The sequence below is a fragment of the Phycodurus eques genome, chromosome 2, assembly GCF_024500275.1.
Source record: "Phycodurus eques isolate BA_2022a chromosome 2, UOR_Pequ_1.1, whole genome shotgun sequence".
Classification (NCBI taxonomy): Eukaryota; Metazoa; Chordata; class Actinopteri; order Syngnathiformes; family Syngnathidae; genus Phycodurus; species Phycodurus eques.
Genome location: NC_084526.1, coordinates 26,267,702 through 26,291,570, shown reverse-complemented (window position 1 = coordinate 26,291,570; position 23,869 = coordinate 26,267,702). Strand labels below are relative to the sequence as shown.

Genomic DNA, 23,869 nt, shown 5'->3' with positions numbered 1-23,869 from the left:
AAACAGGCAGCAAGGTGACCAACTGGTTGGCACATCTGCCTCGCAGTTCTGAGGACTGGGGTTCAAATCCCGGCCTCGCCTGTGTGGAGTTTGCATGTTCTCCCCGTGCATGCATGGGTTTTCTCTGGGTAGGGCGGTTTCCTCCCACATGCCAAAAACATGTGTGGTAGACTGACTTGAAGCCTCTAAATTGCCCGTAGGTGTGAATGTGAGTGCGAATGGTTGTTAGTTTCTATGTGTCCAGCGATTGGCTGGCGACCAGTTCAGGGTGTACCCCGCCTCTTGCCCGAAGATAGCTGGGATAGGCTCCAGCACGCCCGCGACCCTCGTGAAGATACGCGGTACAGAAACTGGATGGATGGATAAAAAACAAAACTTCCTGGAAAAACTGTGCAACACTGTAATATGGGACTATCCCACAAATGTTTTTTCCTTCTTCTTTTATTGGGTTCTATCGAAGAAGCTCTATTTGGTTATTTTTTTGATAATCATTGGAAAAGGCTCATTGTCATGCATGATACCAAGCAAGATGACCAAAAGACAACGCAGGAATTGGTGGCATATAAACAAATTAATAACAGCAGCATCACATAAAAGAAAAGAAACTTTTTTTGCAATTAGGCCTTTTAGAAATGTACAGTAAATCACAACTTTAGAAGTCAAACAATTAAATAACCGCTGTTAAAAGAAAAGTCCTCAACATGAACAGTATAGTCCTACCTCCATAGGTACAGTATATTCTATTTCAAGCATAATGTATCATCAACATTAAAAATCAGAGGTTTAGCATCTATTGCACTGGGTTACAAAGAAATTGTTTTTGTAAGTTGCCTATAAATCATAACACAAACATTTATTTTTTTTGGACCCGCAACTGGCCATGTCTCTGGTGATGTTATCTGACCAGCCGTGATTGCGTATTTGCTGTCGCTTCCAATTTGAATTTCATGCATTTTATCAACTACAAATGCTTCATAACTGTGCTGTATTTACTCATCTACAGTATGTATTTGAACAACATATGGAGTGCTAGGTAATTCTCTATCCTTAATTTTTTTTCCTATGCGTTTTGAGTGCCAAATTTTCACATTTAATTTTCATTACGCTGATGTTTAGCAAGCTTTCCAATGATACAACACTGTTTGAAAATGAGATAAAGACAAAGAAAGTTATGGGAGTTGGAAGAAGTGCACACCTAAAATCTTCAGTCCCATTGTTTTAGTATTTAGGTATAAGGTTAGAAAGCCCCTAGGGCATATAGGACATGTACTGTATTTCTAAGTGCAACACTCAGCGCAGACGTCTCTAAAGCACTTGCTCATTCAAAGTGAAAGTGAATAAATAATGAGGAGTGAATAAAAAGGCTTCAAGAGCTACGCTGTGTCGACGAGTGTTGGATCATCGTGTGTACTGTATAAAGTCCATTTATGGTCATTTATCGTTCAATTACATTTATGTTGATGTGATGACAAGACAAGCATATAGATTGTTTCTTAAGGTGCGCATTACGCTTATATACAGTACGTACTTACTCCACACAACACAACAAAAAAGGCTCGTGGACAAGGGATGAGAGGTCAGGGCCTCAGCAAGGTTACATATTGCTGTCTGCTGCGTGTCCTTTTCAGCCCTCTCATTGCATCATACTGATGCATTTTTAATTGTCTCTCCAAGCACTTAAGGCAAGAGACGTGTGTCACAACCAATGAAATGCAGAAACCACCTGTGGCTGGGCTCTGTTTTTGGCTCAAGCGAGGGCAAAGGCAGAGATGGCTGCAGGGGCGGTTGTGGTGGTCAGGGGGCGGGGCAATGGTGAAGTCTGGGAGCAATGCAGCAAGGAACTACGTTGGGTTGGAGCGGTCCAGACAACTAATAATGCAATACAGTACTAAACAACAGGGAATACTCTCATGTTGTCAGAGGAAATAACAATTTAGTGTGAGTGACTTTCAGACAAAATATTCATTTGTTGAGGGACACAGCAAATAATGTTGCACTTATCTATTGAGATTTAATACAATAGCATGAAAAAAGTAATGGTGCTCAGAGAGGTTTTATATACCAACCTGTTAATTAATTTAGTTATTTTTTTCTGTCTCGCGTAGCTGTATAAAGTCAAAGAAACATTGCAAACATCACCAGCACAAAGACAAATTATAAAAAACAAGCTTTGAATTTCCTCTCCAATAGCCGTCACCTTATCGTGGTGGAGGGGTTTGTGTGTCCCAACGATCCTAGGAGCTAAGTTGTATGAGGCTTCACGCCCCTGGTAGGGTCACCCATGGCAAACAGGTCCTTGGTGAGGGACCAGACAAAGCACGGCTCCCAAAACCCCTATGAAGAATACATTAAATGGATCTAGGTTTCCCTTGCCCGGACGCTGGTCACCGAGGCCCCCTTCTGGAGCAAGGCCTGGAGGTGGGGCTCGAAGGCGAGCGCCTGGTGGCCAGGCCTGCACCCATGGGGCCCGGCCGGGGACAGCCCGAAAGGGTAATGTGGGTCCCCCTTCCCATGAGCTCACCACCTGTGGGAGGGGCCAGAGGGGTCGGGTGCAGTGTGAGCAGGGCGGTGGCCGAAGGCGGTGGCCGAAGGCGGTGGCCGAAGGCGGTGGCCGAAGGCGGGGACCTTGGCGATCCGATCCCCGGCTACAGAAGCTGGCTCTAGGGACATAGAATGTCACCTCTCTGGCAGGGAAGGAACCCAAGCCGGTGTGTGAGGTTGAAAAGTTTCAGACTAGATATAGTCGGGCTCGCTTCGGGCTCTGGTACCAGCCCTCTTGAGAGGGGTTGGACTCTTTTCCACTCTGGAGTTGCCCATGGTGAGAGGCGCCGAGCAGGTGTGGGTATACTTATTGCCCCCCGGCCCCGGTGCCTGTACATTGGGGTTACCCCGGTGGAGGGTGGGGGGGATGGGTCCTGACTGCTGTTTGTGCCTATACACCAAACAGCAGTTCAGAGTACCCACCCTTCTTGGAGTCCTTAGAGGGGGTGCTGGAGAGGGCTCCCGCTGGGGACTCCATCGTTCTGCTGGGTGACCTCAATGCTCACGTGGGCAATGACAGTGAGACCTGGAAGGGTGTGATTGGGAGGAACGGCCACCCCGATCAGAACCCGAGTGGTGTTCTGTTATTAGACTTCTGTGCTCACCATGGATTGTCCATAACGAACACCACGTTCAAGCGTAAGGGTGTCCACACGTGCACGTGGTAGATCGGTGCAACGTCTGCAGTGATGCGGACTTTGTATCGGTCCGTTGTGGTGAAGAAGGAGCTCAGCCGAAAGGCGAAGCTCTCTATTTACCGGTCGATCAACGGTCCTACCCTCACCTATGGTCACGAGCTGGGGGTCAAGATCCCGGATGCAAGCAGCCGAAATGAGTTTCCTCCGCACAGTGTCCGGGCTCTCCTTTAGAGATAGGGTGAGAAGCTCGGTTATCCAGGAGGATCTCAGAGTAGAGCTGCTGCTCCTCCGCATTGAGAGGAGCCAGATGAGGTGGCTGGGGCATCTGATTCGGATGCCTTCCTGGTGAGGTGTTCCGGGCACGTCCCAGCGGGAGGACATCCCGGTGACGCCCCAGGACACGCAGGAGAGACCATGTCTCTCGGCATGCCTGGTAATGACTCGGGATCCCCTCGGAAGAGCTGGAGGGAGTGGCTGTGGAGAGAGAAGTCTGGGCTTCCCTGCTGAAGCTACTACCAGCTCCAATTTGTCTGTCCAATGTTCACCACACCTCACAGACATGTCAACTAGTGTATTCATCTCGAATCACCGCCTGGCCTGAGTGATGTCACCTCTCCAGCAGACCAACTTCAGCATCGACTAGCTTGAAGCAGGTCCCTGATATTGCTGCTGTTTTTTTTATTTTTTTAGATAAATAAATCCATCTGCACAGTTCATCTGAATGTCTTGTCAATTCAAACTTGCACTCTTGCACTTAACTTGAGTGGCCATTGCAGCACATCTGCAGGAAGAAGTGTTACTGTAATATTTATCACAGAGCAGTGGCGACTCTGCATAAAATAAATTTTAGGTCATTGTTGAGCAATAAAGTGACGTAGAAGGGATCTGCAGCACCAGCAATCCAAAAAATAAATAAAATAAAAAAAAAGACCAAATCGTGTCACAATGTATGATTTTTTGGAACAATCTATTTGTATATTCTTGCAGAAAATAAACATTCAGCAATTCAAAAAGTTTAACTCAATACTCAGAAGTGTGTCATCTCACCACATGACATTCTCCCAATCCTCCTCTGGGTCATCCAGACGTTCACTGGCAAACTTTAGGCGGGCCTTGCTTATGCAAGGGGACCTTTTGGGCACTGCAGGATTTGAATCCATGATGACGTAGAGCATTACTAATGGTAACCTTTGTGATTGTGGTCCCAGCTCTCTACAGGTCATTGACCAGGTCCCCCCCTGTGGTGTTTTGGTCTTATCCCTCACCATTCTCAAAATCATAGATACCCTACGAGGTGAGATATTGCATGGAGTCAGTCACAGGTCAAGGGAGATTGTCAGTCATATTGTAATTCCTCCATCTTTTAATAATCAGGCCAACAGTTGATCTCTTTTCACCAAGCTGACTGCCCATTGTAGAGTAGTTCATCCTTGTGCAGGTCTGCAATTTTGTTCATGGTGTCCTTATACAGCTCTCTAATCTTGGCCACGGTGGAGAGGTTGCAGTATGATTGATTGAGGGTATTGACAGGTGTTTTTATACTGATATAGAGTTAAAACAGGTGCCATTAATAAAGGTAAGGAGGATAGGAGATTGAGTAGCAGGTCTGTGAGAGCAAGAATTCTTGCTGGTTGGTAGGTATCCAAATATTAATTTTTCAGATTATGGAAATAAATCATTTAAAAATCATCCAATGTGATTTTCTGGAATTCTTTTGTTTTTTTGCACATTCTCTCTCATGTGTCTGTGATGAAAATTTCAGACCGCTCTTATCTTTTTAAGTGGGACAACTTGCAGAATCGGTGGCTGTCCAAATACCCCCCGCCCCCACACCATATCTGTATATTAAAATTTTCAGGTCCCATAGGTTGTCTATTTAGACCTCCACAGAGTAACTCTCTAACATGGACTTAGTATAAAAAGTGTAAATTTCATTTAAAAAACACCTTAGTTTTGTCATACATATTCCAGAAAAGGGCACTCTGCCAGCTATTTCTGTTAGACCAAGTTTTTAATATGCTTTGTCCATATTTGGCTAGGCCTTTCCTCTGATTGGTTGCCTCCATGTAGAAGACCCACTTGTGAGAACACACGTGTTTGTTATGTTGACAGCTTTGGCTCGGGAGCGGAGAGTTAGGCGGAGATCATCGCAAGTGACGTAGATAAGATCGTGAAATTCGAATGACCTGATTTTAGGCAGAAAAACATCTGGAATTTAGGAATGCGTGGACGATAATATTTCACGGTTACTGAGGCAGTGTAGAGCCAATATTGCATCCCGAATACTAGAAAAAGTTGGTTTGGCACAATATGGCACCTTTAAAACAGGTCTCAGGTGGCTTGTCTGTGACATGCCTTTTGTCCAAATACACCATTGACCGAGAATTACAGCACCCTTATGATGTTTTCAGCCTAACTTTAGCCTGTTGTGAGGGGGCGGTCCTGTCTCATGCAAATGAGCCATAGAGCACCCCGTCCCCTATACTGAAGGGCCAACGCCTAGTACAGCTTTCTACTGTATATCATGACGACTGGGGGCAGGAGTCGAGCGGCTATTGCAGAAGTGAAAGCCCAGAGTTGGAAGAAAAAAAGAGCATCAGAATCAGAATCATCTTTATTTGCCAAGTATGTCTAAAACACAAGGAATTTGTCTCCTTTAGTTGGAACCGCTCTAGTACAACAGACAGTCAATTTACAGAACACTTTGGGGACATAAAGACATTGACAAAAATCAATGCCTCTAAAGGTATAAAAGTAAAATCAACATTTTTACTCACAGATGCAGCATTTAATCAACAAGACAACAAGTTACAGTATCTGCATGCAGAGGACACATCGTCAAAAGTAAACGCTGCAGTTCCGCTTTGCGTTCAGTTTTAACATGGCGTTTCAGTCTTTGCCCAGCCTCGCAGACAAGCCATGGCAATAACTATTGACCCAACTATTTGTAAACAACCAATTCAAGTCATTTTCCGACTGTCGTCCCCATCACAGCTCAATTGTTTTTGCTTATTCTTCTGCCTGTCCTATATACCATCAGTTCTTGTTACGTATAACTGTTATATTGTAGCATCTTTGTATCAACAGTGCTGACAAGCAGTGGATTGACAAAAAAATATGGGTGGTGAGAAGTCAGGGCTATAAGGCCTTCTCTGCTGGCCTACACTGAATCAGAAGCAGTGACTTCCATTTCACCTGCATTCTAATATTGGGTCCGTGAAATTGTATCAATTTATTCCCAACAGTCTATTCTCTTCACTTCATAGCACTTCTCTTGGCTGCATTGCTTCTGGTACATGTTGATGTAAGATTAGGTCCAATCAGAGCTGCTATGACAAGATAATCTTTCAAAATTAGGACTGGCCGATGTAATTTAGACTGTTTAGAACCATTTAGACTGTGTTTCGATTTAACCAATCAAATTTCCAACTCACCTCAGCGGGCCAGCTAGCCCACAATGTCATCATATTTCCTTCCTTTGATTGGTTTGTCAGAGCAAACCAAGTTCGAAATAAATCAGTAAATGTCATCATATTGGGAACTTACAAAATACAACATGAGAGCAGTGTCTCATGGAACCCAGGGAGCAGAATGTATATTCTGACTGTCTTTGTCTACCTACTGCTTGCCAGTGCTATTCCTTTAAATAATGCCAAAACAATTTTCCCTCAAATGGAAAGGCAGAATAGGAAAAACAATGAATATGTGATGGTGACTGTCAGATTAGACAATGGGAGCTATCCCTTTATCATGTTTACACCTAATACATCCTGAATATCAAATTCCATCTTTGAGTACTATTTGCATTGTTATCGCACATGTGCCAGGAGGCAGCGCTTGCCTGCTCCTACAAGCTCTTCATTAACTTTGAGTTGGAAGTCTGTATGTGTGATTAAATTAATAATACATGCAGATCACTACTAACCATGTAATTTAGTCCCAATTCTGTTAAATGATTAAAATTCAAATTTATTCAGATATAAAATAATGCATTCCAGTTTTAACTCAGCGGTAATGGTATCCTTACCCTCTTCCAGTAAATTTGTATGTCACAATATAATTTACCAATCTGGGATTTTAACTAAAAATTCTAACTTCAATTTATGACTGTGTGATTCGAACTGTTTAAAAGGAAACCAGACCCTGCAATACAGCTGCTGTATGTATTACCGGTATACTGCATTTGCAACTATCATTTCCATTTCTGCAATACAAATTAGGCTATGTATCCCATTACTGGAATTAGGGGACAAGAAACAGCAGCTCAAATTACTTTTAATAAATGACACGTACTGCTTTTCTGTGTACAATTTAACTATTATAATTAATCTAGAAAATAAAATATGTACCGTATATATATATCAATGCTGTGTCCACATGAACTGAACAGCAGAACATTCGTTAGTACTGCTGCCTCACAACAAGAAGGCTCCAGGTTTGACGTGCAGCTCAAGCCATTACTGCATGTATTGAGTTTGTATGTTCTCCCTGTGCTTGTCTAGCTTTCTCCCACAGTCAAAAAACATGAGTGTGAGTGGTTGTCTTGTCTCCACTGTGATTGAGAGGTGATCAGGTTGGGGTGTATTGCGCCTCTAATCCAAGGTCACCTGGGATTGGCTTCAGTTTCCCTGTGACCCTGAACAAGGGTACAGAAATGGATGGATGTCTTCAGAATGTTATATTATGCATTTACAACAAGAGCATTCATTCATTTGTAAAAACAAGGAGGGGTGGGTGAAGAGTTGAAGCACTCTGCGAATTGCTATTACGCTGTAACAAAAAGATGAACTTCTGCCCAGCTGGAGGAATAACTGCTGCAGAGGAGGCGGCGATATCATCTTGTGTCCGCGATCCTTGCCGGGCGTCACTAGTGAGTCGAGCCACCTAATCCCCTATGGTCGGCCCCAATGGCCTCAGAAACAGTGCTAAATCCTTGTTCACTGCAAAAAGTCATAGTAACGTAATTTGTGATCAGATCAGATTGAAAATGAGTCAACTTTTTTTTAACCACAGGAAGTCATTTACACAACAGTAAAATACACCTCCAGGCCACAACATTGATACACTAGAGGAGAGGCACCATAAGAACATTATAAGAAGTTATCAATTCCCTCTTTTTGTCTTTTAGGCCGTGTTAGCATCCGCAGTTGTTAAAGTAATGAGCTTATCTTGACAAAGTAAGGATTAAAATGCCAAGACAGAATCTTGTTTTCAAATGTTAGAAGTAAAACTAAAAAGCCGTAAGAAAAATGCAGAAGTACAGAAAAGTGAAAAATATACTCAAGTAGTACCGATCATAATCCTAGAAACAATTCCAGTTCTATGCAGCAGTGCAAGTCTTCTCACCACTGGGACATGTAGGATACATGGATTTACAAAGGAAACCATCTCTCTGGGGGAAAGTATCAAGCTGATGTGACTGGGGATGAAAATGAGTTCGACAACCCTGCATTAGATTGGGCGTATCGAATCAATGCATAGGCTCTCAAGCCTGCTGATCCGAGCAAAACTCCACCATGACAAAGGGTTCATGATCTCTATTTCCGTCAGTCAGCATGCAATAAACTACAGCGGTTTGAACAAGGAATGATACTCACTTCAGAAGGTGTTCCAATTCCCGCTTTATCTTGGTCACTACAGGAGGACCCTGGTAGGCCAAAGCTGTGTAAAGCTGAACCAATGATGCACCAGCACGGATTTTATCCATCGCGTCCCGTCCGCTGGCCACACCGCCGATTCCAATGATTGTCACTTTCCCTAGGAGAACATGGTCCCACTTGCACTGACTGTCACTTACAGAGGAACAGAAAAAAACGAAGGCGCATACCTTTAGTGAGGCTGTACATTTCTCGGACTGTGTTTGTGGACATGTCTTTGAGAGGCTGCCCACTCAGCCCACCAGTCTCACACCGTTGAGGATCTTGTAGCATCTCTGGCCGGGACACAGTGGTGTTGGACACCATTAAGCCATCCACTCCAAGCTGGAAAAAACAAAAGATAAATGTGAGACTGTGTGTGTGTGTGTGTGTGTGTGTGTGTGTGCGCGCGCATGTGTCTCCCATGTATATTTTCCACAACCCCCCCCACCCCCCACCACCTCCCAAAGAAGAGTGTTGTAAAAATATTTGCCCTTCTTAGTGCCCCTTCCATTAAGGTTTGTCTTCCACTCGCTCTGCTGAACAGAGCGGCGGAACACTGCTGTGTACTTTCTAAAAACGACCTCCAGAAGTAATGCTGAGGTAACAGTCGAAAGGGCAACGTTGACGTAGACTATTTAAAACTTAAAGCCTCTGAAGTTTAAACAACAAAAATCTTAAGAATCTTTTTCATTTAAACAATTAAATCCACAATTCATTTAAACAAACAAAACAAATTAGCAAACTTACAGCTATCTGGAAATGAATGCAAAGAGCTCAGAGTAATATCTAACCAAGATTAGATTGAAATCAAACTTCTGACCTCAGTAACGACGTCAGCAATGTCTTGCTTGTCCTGTGCACTGAGGTCAGGTGCGATCTTGACCAGGACCGGAGGCTTGTGTCCCTCATGCATCTCATCCCGCTCCTTCAACACCTGCCATCATTTGAGAACACATTAATAGGAGGATATTAGAGCAAAAGCTGGAATATACAAACAAATGATACCCGTTTTAATGATTCAAAAAGAAGCAATTTTACAAGGCTTTAAACATATGATCCCTAAAATCTTTTATACTACAAATCTTAAATTACTCAAACTATTTGAATAAGGTCATAAACACTGTATAAACCAATGAGGTAGCAAGGGCTTAGATTTGTCGAAGGTGAGGGCAAAGTTGAAAACAATAGCAGCAGATCAATTGCAACTAGTGGAAACATTTATCATAAAAAAGAAGAATTGCTAGGTTGCCTTGTGCGTACATGTAATAATAGCTTGCTCCTTGACATTCTTTACTCTAATATTACACAACCATCTGCTGTGGAGGTAAATCAAAGCTACACCTGTGATTTATACAGGTTCGCCCTGGAATACACTTGTGAATAGACAATGTGCCTTTATATAATTGAATCTGTTTAGTTAGGACCAGGAGTTACTGATGATGTCTCTGAAACAGAAAACAGGAACCAGTATTTGCTTCTGCAGTGCTGGTAGCGGTATATTTTTAGAAATTATAAAATGTGACCCCTTGTGAGTCTTTGGAGGTGAAGATGGCTCAAGTTTTGTGGATAATGATTGCGCAAAGTCACATAAAGTAAAATAATGAAGTGATGTTTCAACATACCGTATGGAGCAGCCGGCGGAGCTTAGCTTTGCCTTGTAGGTCGCGGAGACCTGGCGTATTGGGACTGCTGACATTTACCACAAGGTAGTCAGCCAGTGGGCCCAGCACTCTCATCCCCTCCAAGTAATCTGCCCTTGCATCCTGGGACTGCTTGTTCTTCCCCAGGTTGATGCCCAGGGGAAGGCCGGCTGGATAGAAAAGACAAAAAAAAAACACAACAATCTGTATCATCATACCTATGACTCAACCACAGTACACACAGTTAATGAGGCCAAAGAAGAAAGAGCCTGTGTTAATGACAAACAGTGAAAAATTCAGTGAGGCAATAGTGAAAAATAGGAATTATAAATAATTGAGTAAATCCATAAAAGGTGCACACAAAACATGAAAAAACCAACCTCTAGTTTGCTCCTGTTGAGCAGCCTTCCGGACCTTCAACCTCTGCTGTGCTTCTAGAACACCACAGCTGTTGAAACCATATCTAGACAACAAGGAGCACACAGAACTCTTACTGCTAAACAACTGAAACCTCACATTAGAGAAACTTGCTATTAAGGAAGCACCTCCAATTAAGCCATTTTGGAGCCACTTTACGCTCACGTGTTTTATCTCCATGGGGAAGTAATACTGTACGACATATGGGGGGGCTGCTTACTGTTATAATACACTCACTAAATGATTCAAATGCTAAAAGAGAGAGAAAAAATACTTACCGGTAAATCATTCTCAAATCCACCCACAAAGCTGGGGGCTCATTTGCAGGTGAAAGTGAACGCAAAATGTTATCGCAGGAGGAACAAATAAGTTTTAAAAAATCCGTTTGGCACAATTAAACTAAAATTGAAATGGATGAAAAAAGTGTAAAAATATATCGATGTCTTTGGAAATAGGCAGTCTTATCTCTGAGCCTTGCAGAAATAGAAACAATCGTTCACGCTATAATTTAAATTTGCATATACATTAATAATTTTTGCAGTATTTGTCCACTTTATTTTTTTTAACCTGTCCTGTTCAGCTGAACATGGCCTTGCAGAATGGTGGCTCTGTATGCCTTTGTGCTTGAACAGTTTTGCTGTGCAACAGGGGAGTTTGATATACTCCCTCTGTTTATATTTAAATTTTTAATTATTCCGATGTTTATTGAAAATGCAGCCGGACAGAAAAGGGCAGAACAATAGACAGTCTTGATACACCCGATGAAGACATGCAATAACTAACCAAGAGAACCAGATAAGAGAGGATAGAGAAGGACAAGACAGGATTTGTGCTCTTTTTCAAGTGTATTCCTTTATGCTGGTGGCCTAATTGACATAACTGCCAAAATTCAGATGTCTATATCATTGCTACTGTATACAGGGAGTCCACAAAGTCACTTTACAATTCCCCCAAAAATATTACCAAAGCAATTAATTACATTTCTTCCATATGTTCAGTAGTTATTGAACATTTTAACCACTGGGTTATGTTTTGTTGTGTGTTATTGAAGGGTTGTGGCTAGCATCTCATCTTCTGTTGTACTGAGCACTGCTATTTTCAAGCGATTTTGAATGTATCGCTCAACTTGCGGGTGTGGGAACAAGGAGAGAGAGACTCACAGAGTCATGTTCTGTTTGTGACTTGCTTGCTTTGGCGTCGGCTATGGCCCGGAGTAGCCGTGTTTTGTTGTTTTACAATAAAGAGACAGAGATAAACGGACTGACGTCTTCAGTGATGATAAGAAGATGCTACAGTACTATGAAAATGTTATCCTTACCATATCATTGCGCATTGATTTGAGTCAATCACCATCTTTGTTCTTTGCTAATGTGAGAAGTCGACCAGAAATTCATGGTGAGGGCGTGACAGGAACGTTAGTGAATGCACACAGAGGAGAATATTTCTTTGAAAAACCTAATAACAATACTACAATACTCATGTTTTGAGCATGGATAGCAGCAAATCAATGGTGTGGATTATACATAGGTATAAGGCTTTCCTGAATTATGGGATGGAGTTTGTGGGTGCGTATTATACTCGAGAGCATTGTTCACAAGAAGTTACGGGTAAGTGTATGCACAGTGTATACCTTTGTGTAGGACTACTATGAGATCCAGAACACCAATGTGTTTTTATCAAACGTGGCTAATACTTATGATACTCCTCAGTCTGTGAGGTATAACTAATGTTAAATATCCCAATCTTTAAGATAAGATAAAGCAAAGCAAATTAAATTTATTTATATTGCACATTTCACACACATTGACCTGAGTCTGTAGAGATCTCAGAGCCCTACTGGGTTTATATTCCATTAGCATTTCTTTCATGTATTCAGGACCTAAACCATTTAGTGATTTATAGACCAGTAGCAGAAATTTTTAATCTATTCTAAAGCTGACTGGGAGCCAGTGAAGAGACTTTAGAATTGGAGTAATATGTTCTGACCTCTTTGTTCTGGTCAGAACCTGAGCTGCTGCATTCTGAATGAGCTGCAGCTGTTTAATGCTCTTTTGGAAAATCCAGTCAGAAGACCATTACAATAGTCAAGTCTACTTGAGATAAAAGCATGATCATGATAAACTAAGATCATTTTCTGGATGCCCAGATGGGACATTCAAATGTTACAACAGTACAGGGTAAAGCAGCAAATAGATCGTTAAGAAAAGTTTAAGGCTATAAAAATATGGACTAAAAAAATGGTATATACAACCCCAATTACAATGAAGTTGTGACATTGTGTTAAACATAAATAAAAACAGAATACAATGATTTGCAAATCATGTTCAACCTATATTTAATTGAATACACTACAAAGACAAGATATTTAACGTTCAAACTGATAAACTTTATTGTTTTTAGCAAATAATCATTAACTTGGAATTTTATGGCTGCAACACGTTCCAAAAAAGCTGGGACAGGTGGCAAAAAAGTGAGAAAGTTGAGGAATGCTCATCAAACACCTGTTTGGAACACCCCACAGGAGAACAGGCTAATTGGGAACAGGTGGGTGCCATGATTGGGTATAAAAGGAGCTTCCTTGAATTGCTCAGTCATTCACAAGCAAAGATGGGGCGAGGTTAACCTCTTTGTGAACAAGTGCGTGAGAAAATAGTCGAAAAGGTTTAAGGACAATGTTCCTCAACATACAATTGCAAGGAATTTAGGGATTTCATCATCTACGGTCCATAATATCCTCAAAAGGTTCAGAGAATCTGGAGAAATCACTGCATGTAAGCAGCAAGGCCGAAAACCAACATTGAATGCCCATGACCTTCGATCCCTCAGGCGGCACTGCATCAAAAACCGACATCAATGTGTAAAGGATATCACCACATGGGCTCAGGAACACTTCAGAAAACCTATGTCAGTAAATACAGTTCAGCGCTACATCCGTCAGTGCAACTTAAAACTCTACTATACAACGCAAAAGCCATTTATCAACAACACCCAGAAACGCCACCAGCTTCTCTGGGCCCGAGCTCATCTAAGATGGACTGATGCAAAGTGGAAAAGTGTTCTTTGGTCCGACGAGTCCACATTTTAAATTGTTTATGGAAATTGTGGACGTCGTGCCCTCCGGGCCAAAGAGGAAAAGAACCATCCGGACTGTTGTGGACGCAAAGCCCAAAAGCCAGCATCTGTGATGGTATGGGGCTGTGCAACTTACACATCTGTGAAGGCACCATTAATGCTGAAAGGTAGAGACAGGTTTTGGTGAAACATATGCTGCCATCCAAACAACGTCTTTTTCATGGACGCCCCTGCGTATTTCAGCAAGACAATGCCAAACTACATTCTGCAGGTGTTACAACAGCGTGGTAAAAGAGTGCGGGTACTAGACTGGCCTGCCTAAAGTCCAGACCTGTCTCCCATTGAAAATGTGTGGCACATTATGAAGCGTAAAATACGATAACGGAGATCCCGGACTGTTGAACAGCTGAAGCTGTACATCAAGGAAGAATGGGAAAGAATTCCACCGACAAAGCTTCAACAATTAGTGTCCTCAGTTCCCAAATGTTGTTAAAAGAAAAGGTGATGTTACACAGTGGTAAACATGACCCTGTCCCAGCTCTTTTGGAATGTGTTGCCGCCATAAAATTGTAAGTTAATGATTATTTGCTAAAAACAAAGTTTATCAATTGGGATTCGGGTTGTACAATGATGATTTTTCCCCCCCCAAGATAAAGTGACATAAAAGGTAAAGCAGCAGATTAAAAGCAGAAAATTGAGTCAATGGATGAAATGCTTTATCTGGTTTATAAATGACAGAAATATTTTATGAAAATGAATGCAAAAGATGGTGTTCCTGATTCGTGACAACCGTACCTGTTGATGATGGCATGGTCTGCTGCTAGTCGGAACACACGTGGTTTGGGGTTGCCTTCTTGCGGTTTGGGAGTGATGGTCCCAACTTCAACAAAGCCAAAGCCTATCTTGTACAAACCATCCACTGCTTCTCCGTGCTTATCGAAGCCCGCCGCGATCCCAACAGGGTTTTTGAACTTTAAGCCAAGGACGTTAACTTCCTGTGCACATTAGAAGGCCAACACAGGATTCATGCACTTTTTAGTAATACTTTTCCAAACCTTTAACGTAATTTCCACGACAGAAAAATTAACAAATTTTCCTGCTGTTTTGTCCATAGAATATTTCAGAATCCACAGTGAGCGGAGAGCAGAGTTGGCATGTTTGAATTTGAACGATTCTGGGTCCTGATTATGATACCGGTTCCAAATGATTCACCATTATGATTCTTTTTGGGGGGCAGGGTATAAAAGGTTTGCATGGTTTAAATCAAATGTGTCCAAACAAAGACAATCAATATTTTAGTGGGCTGCGGCATAGACTAAAATTAACATTTGACATGGCCCCTGTTGTTTGCCTACATTGTACAGTACAGTACTTAAAAAAAGAGGTTTGTTCTCATGTCTCACATCCTTGTTTTCAACAAATCACACATAATTCGCTCAAATGTGCCAACAAGGTCAGTTTAGTTCAGAATGCTCCTGTTATGATGCTAAATGCGGAAATCTGATTCTGCTGTTGCTCAGTGCAGGAGTGGATGTATTCTAGAGCGATAAAGGACCACTTGCCACTGATTTTTTTTTATATATATACAGTATATCCATCCATCCATCCATTTTGTGTACCGCTTATCCTCACTAGGGTCACGAGCCTATCCCAGCTATATCTTCGGGCGAGAGGCGGGGTACACCCTGAACTGGTTGCCAGCCAATCGCAGGGCACACATATAAACAAACAACCATTCGCACTCATATTCACACTTACGGGCAATTTAGAGACTTCAATTAACCTACCGCGCATGTTTTGGAGATGTGGGAGGAAACAGGAGTACTCGGAGAAAACCCATGCAGGCACGGAGAGAACAAGAAAACTCCATAGAGGCGATGCCGGATTTGAACCCGGGTCCTCAAACTGTGAGGCAGATCTGCTAACCAGTCGGTCAACGTGCCGCCCTATATAGTCTTTATAAAAATAAACATAGCTTCGTATACCTTTTCCTACAAACCCCAAATCCAGTGAATTTAGGACCTTGTCTAAAAGATAAAAACAGAACAAAATGATTTGCAAATTCTTTTCAACTTACAGCGGTTGAAATAAATATTTAACACATCACCATTTTTCTCACTACATATAATTCCAAAGGTGCTACTGACCTGAAAATTTCACCAAATGTTGGGAACAACCCAAGTAATTCATATATTCAAAGAAAGTAGAGCAAATAAGCTCAGAAATTAAGTTATGTGTAAAAACGTGAAATGACACAGGGAAAAAAGTATTGAAAGGGAGGGGCAAAAAGCCATGGAAAGCCAAGACAACACCTATAATCTATCAATAATCAAACAGCAGTTGAGTCCCTTGTCAATGCGAATGAATATCAGCTGGTTCAGTCCTAATTGATGGCCTACAAAAATGTCTCATTGCCAAGGTGTGAGTCAAGACACATCTCATGATGGGTAAGAACAAAGACACGTCTCAAAATCATTTCAAACTATCCATCCATCCATCCATTTTCTGAGCCGCTTATCCTCACAAGGGTCGTGGGAGTGCTGGAGCCTATCCCAGCTATCATTGGGCAGGAGGCGGGGTACACCCTGAACTGATTGCCAGCCAATCGCAGGGCACACATAAACAAACAACCATTCGCACTCACATTCACACCTATGGGCAATTTAGAGTCCTCAATTAACCTACCATGCATGTTTTTGGGATGTGGGAGAAAACCGGAGTGCCTGTAGAAAACCCACGCAGGCACGGGGAGAACATGCAAACTCCACACATGCAGGGCTTGGGATTGAACCCCGGTCCTCAGAAATGTGAGGCAGACGTTCTTTCCAGTCGCCCACTGTGCCGCCCATTGCAAACTAATTGTTGCAAAACATAATGATGGCATTGGTTACAGGAGCATATCTAAGCTTCTGAAAGTTTCAGTGAGCACGGTTGGGGCCATAATACGTAAGTGGAAAGCCAATCTTACCATCATAAATTTGCCTCGATCAGGTGCTCCTCGCACGATTTCTGACAGAGGAGTGCAAAGTATAATCAGAAGAGTGGTCCAAGAGCCAAGGACCACCTGTGGAGAGCTTCAAAAAGACCTGGAATTAGTAGGTACTGTTGTCACAGGGAAAACAGTGAGTAATGTACTCTGTCACCATGGGCTGGATGCACGCCCATGGCGACAGGCTGTATGCAAAAATCTGATTCCATCTATGAGGATGGTGAAAATGAAATGAGGGTGGACATTTCAGCAGGATAATGATCCAAAACATACTGCCAAGGAAACTCTCAATTCGTTTCAAAGAAGAAAAAAATAAAGCTGCTAGAATGGCCAAGCCTATCACCTGACTTGAATCCAGTCGAAAATCTATGGAAAGAACTGAAACTCAAGGTCAATAAAAGAAGCCCACGGAACCTTCAAGATTTGAAGACTGCTTGTGTGGAGGAATGGGTCAAAATCACACCAGAGCAATGCATGCGACTAGTTTCTCCATATAGGAGGTGTCTTGTAGCTGTCTTTGCAAACAAAGGCTTTTCTACAGTAAGTATTGAATAAATACCAGTTGGCATGTTTAATTCTTTTTCCCTGTGTCATTTCACATTATTAGACATAACTTAATTTCCCGATCTTATTTGTTGTAATGTTTTTGTATGTATGGATTACTTGGGTTGTTCCCAACATATGGTGAATTTTTCATGTCAATCACGCCTTGGGAAATATATTTAATGAGGAAAAATGGCGACATGTTAAATACTTATTTCAGCCGGTGTATATTCAATTTAACACACTAAAAACAAGATATTTAATGTTTAAACTGGTAAGAAAGTTACAAAATACTTATGCTTATGCTGGGTGCTTATTTGTATTTCAGTTGATGTACTGTTTTCGTTCCAGTTTAATTTGTTAGTTGCCTTAATGTTGGCATAAAACGCATTTAATTATTTTACTCACTTGATGCTGACTTAAGGTGCGGTGGCCGAGTTGAGGGTCGCAGCCACAGGGAGCACGTCAAAGGTGGTTGTCTCTGATATTATTATTTTACTTTAGGTGTTTAACCATGTTAGTTGTGCAACCTCCTCTGCACGATATAATTTTATTGGAGGTGTTGCTCAGTGCTGTCTGTATTTTTACCAAAGTTAAGCAACACTTTCGATCGTGGCTGCAGCAGACACACTGTTCTTTGTTGGGGGTCGGCAGACCGGGCATCGAAACTACCAGTATGCATTACTTATATATGACGTTGCACTTCCGTGTCACTTGCCATTTTAATCGCAGGCTACACCATTTTATTTGTTTTACACATCCTAAATATAAAATTACTTTTCAAGGACCTGGACAATGCATTTTTTATTTCAATTATTTGTCTAGGTTTCTCAAGACCGTACGAACCCTGTCAACAGTGTTGAGGACACAACATGATGTTTTAGTGAGACTGGAAGATGATGCACTCACCAGTGACTGTGGGTCCTGATAGCGGTTGAGAGGAACCAAACCCAGACTAATCATTTTAACCGCAAGCACATGGGCCGTCTCTGCCCCCACTACACTTTGTAGCAGGGGCATCAACTGGTGGGCATAGAAACACTCATCTCCCACCACTGTGAGGTACGAGGCAAAGAGGAGGCTACCTGAGCCGATGATTTTCACTGCCTCTTTTAGCTGCTTCTGTTCACAGACAGGAGAAAAGATGACACACACATACAAGTTTATGGTTGACAGACACATGAACAGACTATATTATTTCGAGAAATATTCTAGTGAATATACTCTCCTGTGGTTGTCCCTCAATTGTAATATACTTTCTGCAGGCATTTCAAATGTATTCAGTACAAACACTTTGATACTGTACTGAAGTATTTTATTTGAGGACTTCAAATGTGGCGGCACGGTGGGTGACTGGTTTGAGCGTCAACCTCACAGTTCTGAGGACCGGGGCAGGATTAATGACAATGATGCAGCACATTAGATGAAGTAAAATTATTTCTTATTTGGTTGATGTTGTTGGCTGTAGAACTAATATTATATATATATATATATATATATATATATATATATATATATATATATACACACATACATATATATATATATATATATATATATATATATATATATATATATATATATATGTGTGTGTGTGTATATATCAGAATCAGAATCATCTTTATTTGCCAAGTATGTCCAAAACACAAAAGGAATTTGTCTCCGGTAGTTGGAGCTGCTCTAGTACAACAGACAGTCAATTTACAGAACACTTTGGAGACATAAAGACATTGACAAAAAACAATTGTGCAAAAAGATGCAGTCCTCTAGCACTTGGAGCAGTTCGAATGACTAATATTGCAATAGTCCGGTGCAATGACCATTGTGCAAAGGGCGCTGAGACTTCAAGGAGTGTATGCGGTTTAAAGTGACGAGTAGTGCGATCATCTGGGACAATGTTGGTTGTGCAAATGTTACAGATACTCCTCAATCAGTGTGCAAATGGAGCAGATGCTAGTGTGGCATGAGTGGCCAGTATATGCAAATAGTGCAGCATGGCGAGACAACTACAGTGAGTGCACGAGTAATACATAATTGGCCCCACAGAAATGTGACAACAAACTCAAGTCAAAAAATTTCCAGCTTGTTGTAATGGAATTATAGGTTAGGTGTTTAAGAAGTTGATCGCAAGAGGGAAGAAGCTGTTGGAATGTCTACTAGTTCTAGTTTGCGTTGATCGGTAGCGCCTACCTGAGGGAAGGAGCTGGAAGAGCTGGTGACCGGGGTGCAGACGGTCCGAGAGGATTTTGCACGCCCTTGTCTTAGTTCTGGCAGCGTGCAAGTCCTCAATGGTGGGTAGGGGGGTACCGACAATCCTTTCAGCAATTGTGTATATATATATATATATATATATATATATACACACACACATATATATATACATATATATACACACACATATATATATATACACACACACATATATATATATATATATATATATATATACACATATATATTGAAGCGGTAGAAAATGGATGGATGGATATATATAATTTGCTATTGTTGCTATTGTTTGTTTGCTTATTTAACATGTTTTTGTTTGTCAATTCACAACATTAGCTATGGGAACAGGTTTTGATAGCGTTAAAGGCTGAGTTAAAACAGGGAAACTACTTTTGTGTGCAGAGAAATGGTGTACATTTTTGTACATTTCTGTCGTTTTTGGCGTTTACTTGAGGAGTTGAATCAGTACTCGGCACTTTTTAAAAAAAACACATTTATCTGTACATCTTACTAGTACAGTATGCGTACTTTTGTCACCTGACTGTGCGTACGTGCCCAATATTTCGTACATCAGATGTAATTTCCGTAGAATGAAAACAAGCACATATAGCGCTCACTATGAATGAATTCATGACAGCTAAAAGTGCTACTGCACGGAGTGCTACACTCTGAAGAACAGCTGCAAGAAACATTCACTTCCTATTGTGTTTCGCAACCGAGCTAGCCAGTGTACTCTTGGAACCAAACTCCAAAAGCTACATTTCATGTCAGTGATATGAAAAAGTTGATGTGTCATTCTACCTTCAAATGTGCCGCCATATGCCCCCCGTTCCGACTTGGAATGAAAGGAAGGACACTGCCTTGGTCTGTCACATCGTTCCACAAACACGCGTGGGTTCGAGAGAACGCGTCATCTTTTCGCGACATTTCCATCCGGCCTGAAACACGCTTGGAGGGCTGCGTCACATCACAGGACGCTACTATCGTGGTGCTGTTTGATCAATGTAGTGTTATGTTTCTGTTATAAAACAACATTAACCCAAGATCCATGCAGTGATTTTTGTGAAAGAGTACTCCAAAGTTGAGACAATGAATTTCTATGTTGTTCCACAATATGATGACTATCACTGTATAATTATTTCAACGTGTAAACTAGATCTGACACACTGGTACGATAGTTTTGTATTTCCATATTAACTATTTGGTTCCAGTATTGGGGGAGAAAATTGACTTTAAAATAAACCGGCACGATTCCTTTGACAAAGCATTACCATGTGCAATATCAAACAAGTGAAATTCAGGAATCTACCACTAGATAGCAGCAGACGCTGCATTTTGTGCGTGTTCTGCGCGTGTCTGCCCTTGATATTCATTTCATTCATTTTAAAAATACTGAGTTTACGCCACTCATATCCAAATTAGTGGTGGGGCCATAATGGATAAAACGGAGGTAGATAATTACAGAAAAAAATAATATAATGATAAGATTTTATAATATTTAAATTATCCTTTTACTGTGCGTGCATTATGTATCAGGATAAAACTTTATATCATACTATAGGCTTCTTACCCTGCATACAAGTAGCCCGTTTCTTTCGAACTAAACTAGATTATAAATACAATACAATTAGATTAAACAAAGAAATCTATGTGTGCCAATTTGCATGACACCAATGGGTGCATTCTTGCTCTTGGAAAAAAAAAAACAACAAAAAACATCTAGATTGACATGCAAAATACTATAGACTAGAAGATGGGCAGAAACCAACACCCGCACGGATGAAATTCCGAAATAATACGCACGTCTTTGAGTGTTTCTGGCATTATTAATATTCTGGCTGATTTACACTTGAACACATTTAGTTGCCAAACGGCAGCCTATTTAAGTGATGTCATACAATCTGTAGCAGGTGTTTCATTGTTTCCCCAAAAGACTCTTATTTAACAATAATGCATCCAATCCCCGATAATGATTGTATTATAGTATTTTAACAGTAGGGGGTCAGTGGAGTGTGGTGTTAGAGTTATTCTTTGAAACAGATGTCAGAAGTATGATGTATTTTCATTAGTGATAGGCATTTGATAACCTTTTCTTGATTGGCTCTGGGGGGAAAAAAAATATTATAACGGAATGTTATTTTGGAGATGACAGCATCTCTCTGAATGTTTTGAACTTCTGTTTCCACTGTGTCATGTCACATTAAGCAGAAAAGTGCTGCCTGGAGGAGTTATTTGGAGGTGAGTAGCCTAAATGTAGCTCAACTTTCATAGAGGAGGCAATGTTGTTGTTCTTGAGACAGCAAACTGGTTGAGACCGAATCAACAGCAACTCCACTAGTTGCAGCCAAGTAGTACACTACACTAAAATGGTTCACATCAATCAGCAATTGATTCCAGCTCAGTTTCAAAGCTCAGAACTTTGAGGTAGTGCTAACCACTAGCCACAATGCTTTCTACTAGTTTGAATTCAAAAGTTTCCAGGATGAGCGTCACAAAAGATATGTTTCAAATTCAAATTACAAACTACAAGTTTTCCTTTCCAAAGTAATCCCCCCCAAAGTCTAATGCACTTTCTCAGACTTCTTTCACAGCCATCTTCATGTCTTCCACATCTTTAAAAAGGGTTCCCTTGGTGAGTCCCTTGAGCTTGGGAAAGTAGAAAAAATAAATAAATCACACAGAGCGATGTTCTTCTTGGTCAGGAACGGTCTGATGCTCAGGAACATGAACTTTTTTGCTCACCAGCTACTGTGGCAACTGATTTCCCAGAGTTACTAACCACTCAGCATTTTTACTAGCCACAATTTTGATGTTGGATAATTATGTTTAATGTGATTATAGGGGCAGTACGGTGAACGACTGGTTAGCACAGCTGCCTCACAGTTCTGAGGACCCGGGTTCAAATCCGGCCTCGCCTGTGTGGAGTTTGCATGTTCTCCCTGTGCCTGCGTGGGTTTTCTCTGGGTACTCCGGTTTCCTTCCACATCACAAAAATATGCATGGTAGGTTGATTGAAGACTCTAAATTGCCCATAGGTGTGAATGTCAGTGTGAATGGTTGTTTGTTTATATGTGCCCTGCGATTGGCTGACGACCAGTTCAGGGTGTACCCTGCCTCTCGCCGCAGTTAGTTGGGATAGGCTCCAGCATACCAGTGACCCTAGTGAGGAGAAGCGGTGTAGAAAATGGATGGATAATTATAGCTAGATTAAATAACTACATTCCCAACCCTTGTATTTGACCCCTGTACACAACCAAAACAAGAATACATAAATGTTGAACGCTACATATCAGACTTCTGAGTCTCCACCACCACACAGACTTCAGTGAGTCTCTTTGAAAAAAGAAAATTGAATAGATGTTGCTTAGTTTTGTTGTTGTCACTTAATCAAAGACAGCAAGCGTGCAGTTGTTAACTGTTACCAACTCCGTAAAAGTTCTCTTATATCCTTATCACCAGGGTACTGGTTTCATAGATGCGTTCGCAGACAAAATAAATACTTCTCAGTCCATTCCCTGTGGAATTGAAGGTTTTCAAAATCCACTTTGCTTTTTTTCAGTTTTGACAGACATTTTCAAGCCTGTCTTGTTTTTCAAAGTTTGTAGCAAATAGTGATGTAGTCTCATCTTGTTTAGTGTCTTTTTGATGTTTGGATTTCGGTGCGAGCCAGTAGATCCTTTGTGCACATGTGAGAGCAGCTATTTACGGTAAGACCGCTTGGACAAACTTGTTATGATATGGGTTTTTGTATCTCTATGATTTTATTGATCACTGCAAACACGCACACATTACAACACGCTACATCAAATTAAAATAGTAAAGTCTGGCGAGCCTTATCAAATTTCAAACGGGCTGCTAGTTAAATAGGCCTGGTTTATTACTATGTCAGATGCAGTTTGAGAAAACTACAATTAAATATATTGCAGCGTCGATGAAATTGACGCTGGAATATCCAGCATGCCAAGAGGCTTTGTGTAAGTAGTTGACTTATTGATCGCCTTTTGGGTGATATTTGATGTTATTCATTCCCTAGTAGTAGTAATAAGTAGACATTATGTGTGTTCATCCGCCCTGTTTATTGTATTTGTTCACTAACTGTTTGTTTATTTATTCAAGCACTGTGCATTTCATCTTCTGATCATTAACCTGCCTCGATGTCACTCG

At 41.3% G+C, this 23,869-nt stretch overlaps 1 protein-coding gene across 3 annotated transcripts; it reads right to left on the bottom strand.

The window, feature by feature from the left end:
- Positions 1 to 5,795: 5,795 nt before the first annotated feature.
- Positions 5,796 to 20,591, bottom strand: dhodh (dihydroorotate dehydrogenase). 3 transcript variants are annotated; one of them, XM_061702214.1, is made up of 9 exons: positions 20,507 to 20,591; positions 18,389 to 18,601; positions 14,743 to 14,942; positions 10,839 to 10,921; positions 10,441 to 10,628; positions 9,639 to 9,752; positions 9,007 to 9,160; positions 8,777 to 8,936; positions 5,796 to 8,119 (listed from the first exon to the last, which is right to left on the bottom strand). In XM_061702214.1, the coding sequence occupies exons 1-9, from the start codon at positions 20,522 to 20,524 to the stop codon at positions 8,047 to 8,049; spliced, it is 1,203 nt and encodes a 400-aa protein (XP_061558198.1). In that variant the 5' UTR covers positions 20,525 to 20,591; the 3' UTR covers positions 5,796 to 8,046. The 3 variants fall into 3 exon arrangements, with proteins under 3 accessions (XP_061558198.1, XP_061558208.1, XP_061558219.1); XM_061702224.1 differs by having other exon boundaries at positions 5,796 to 7,815; XM_061702235.1 differs by lacking the exon at positions 18,389 to 18,601 and having other exon boundaries at positions 20,507 to 20,579.
- Between the last annotated feature and the right edge of the window lie 3,278 nt (positions 20,592 to 23,869).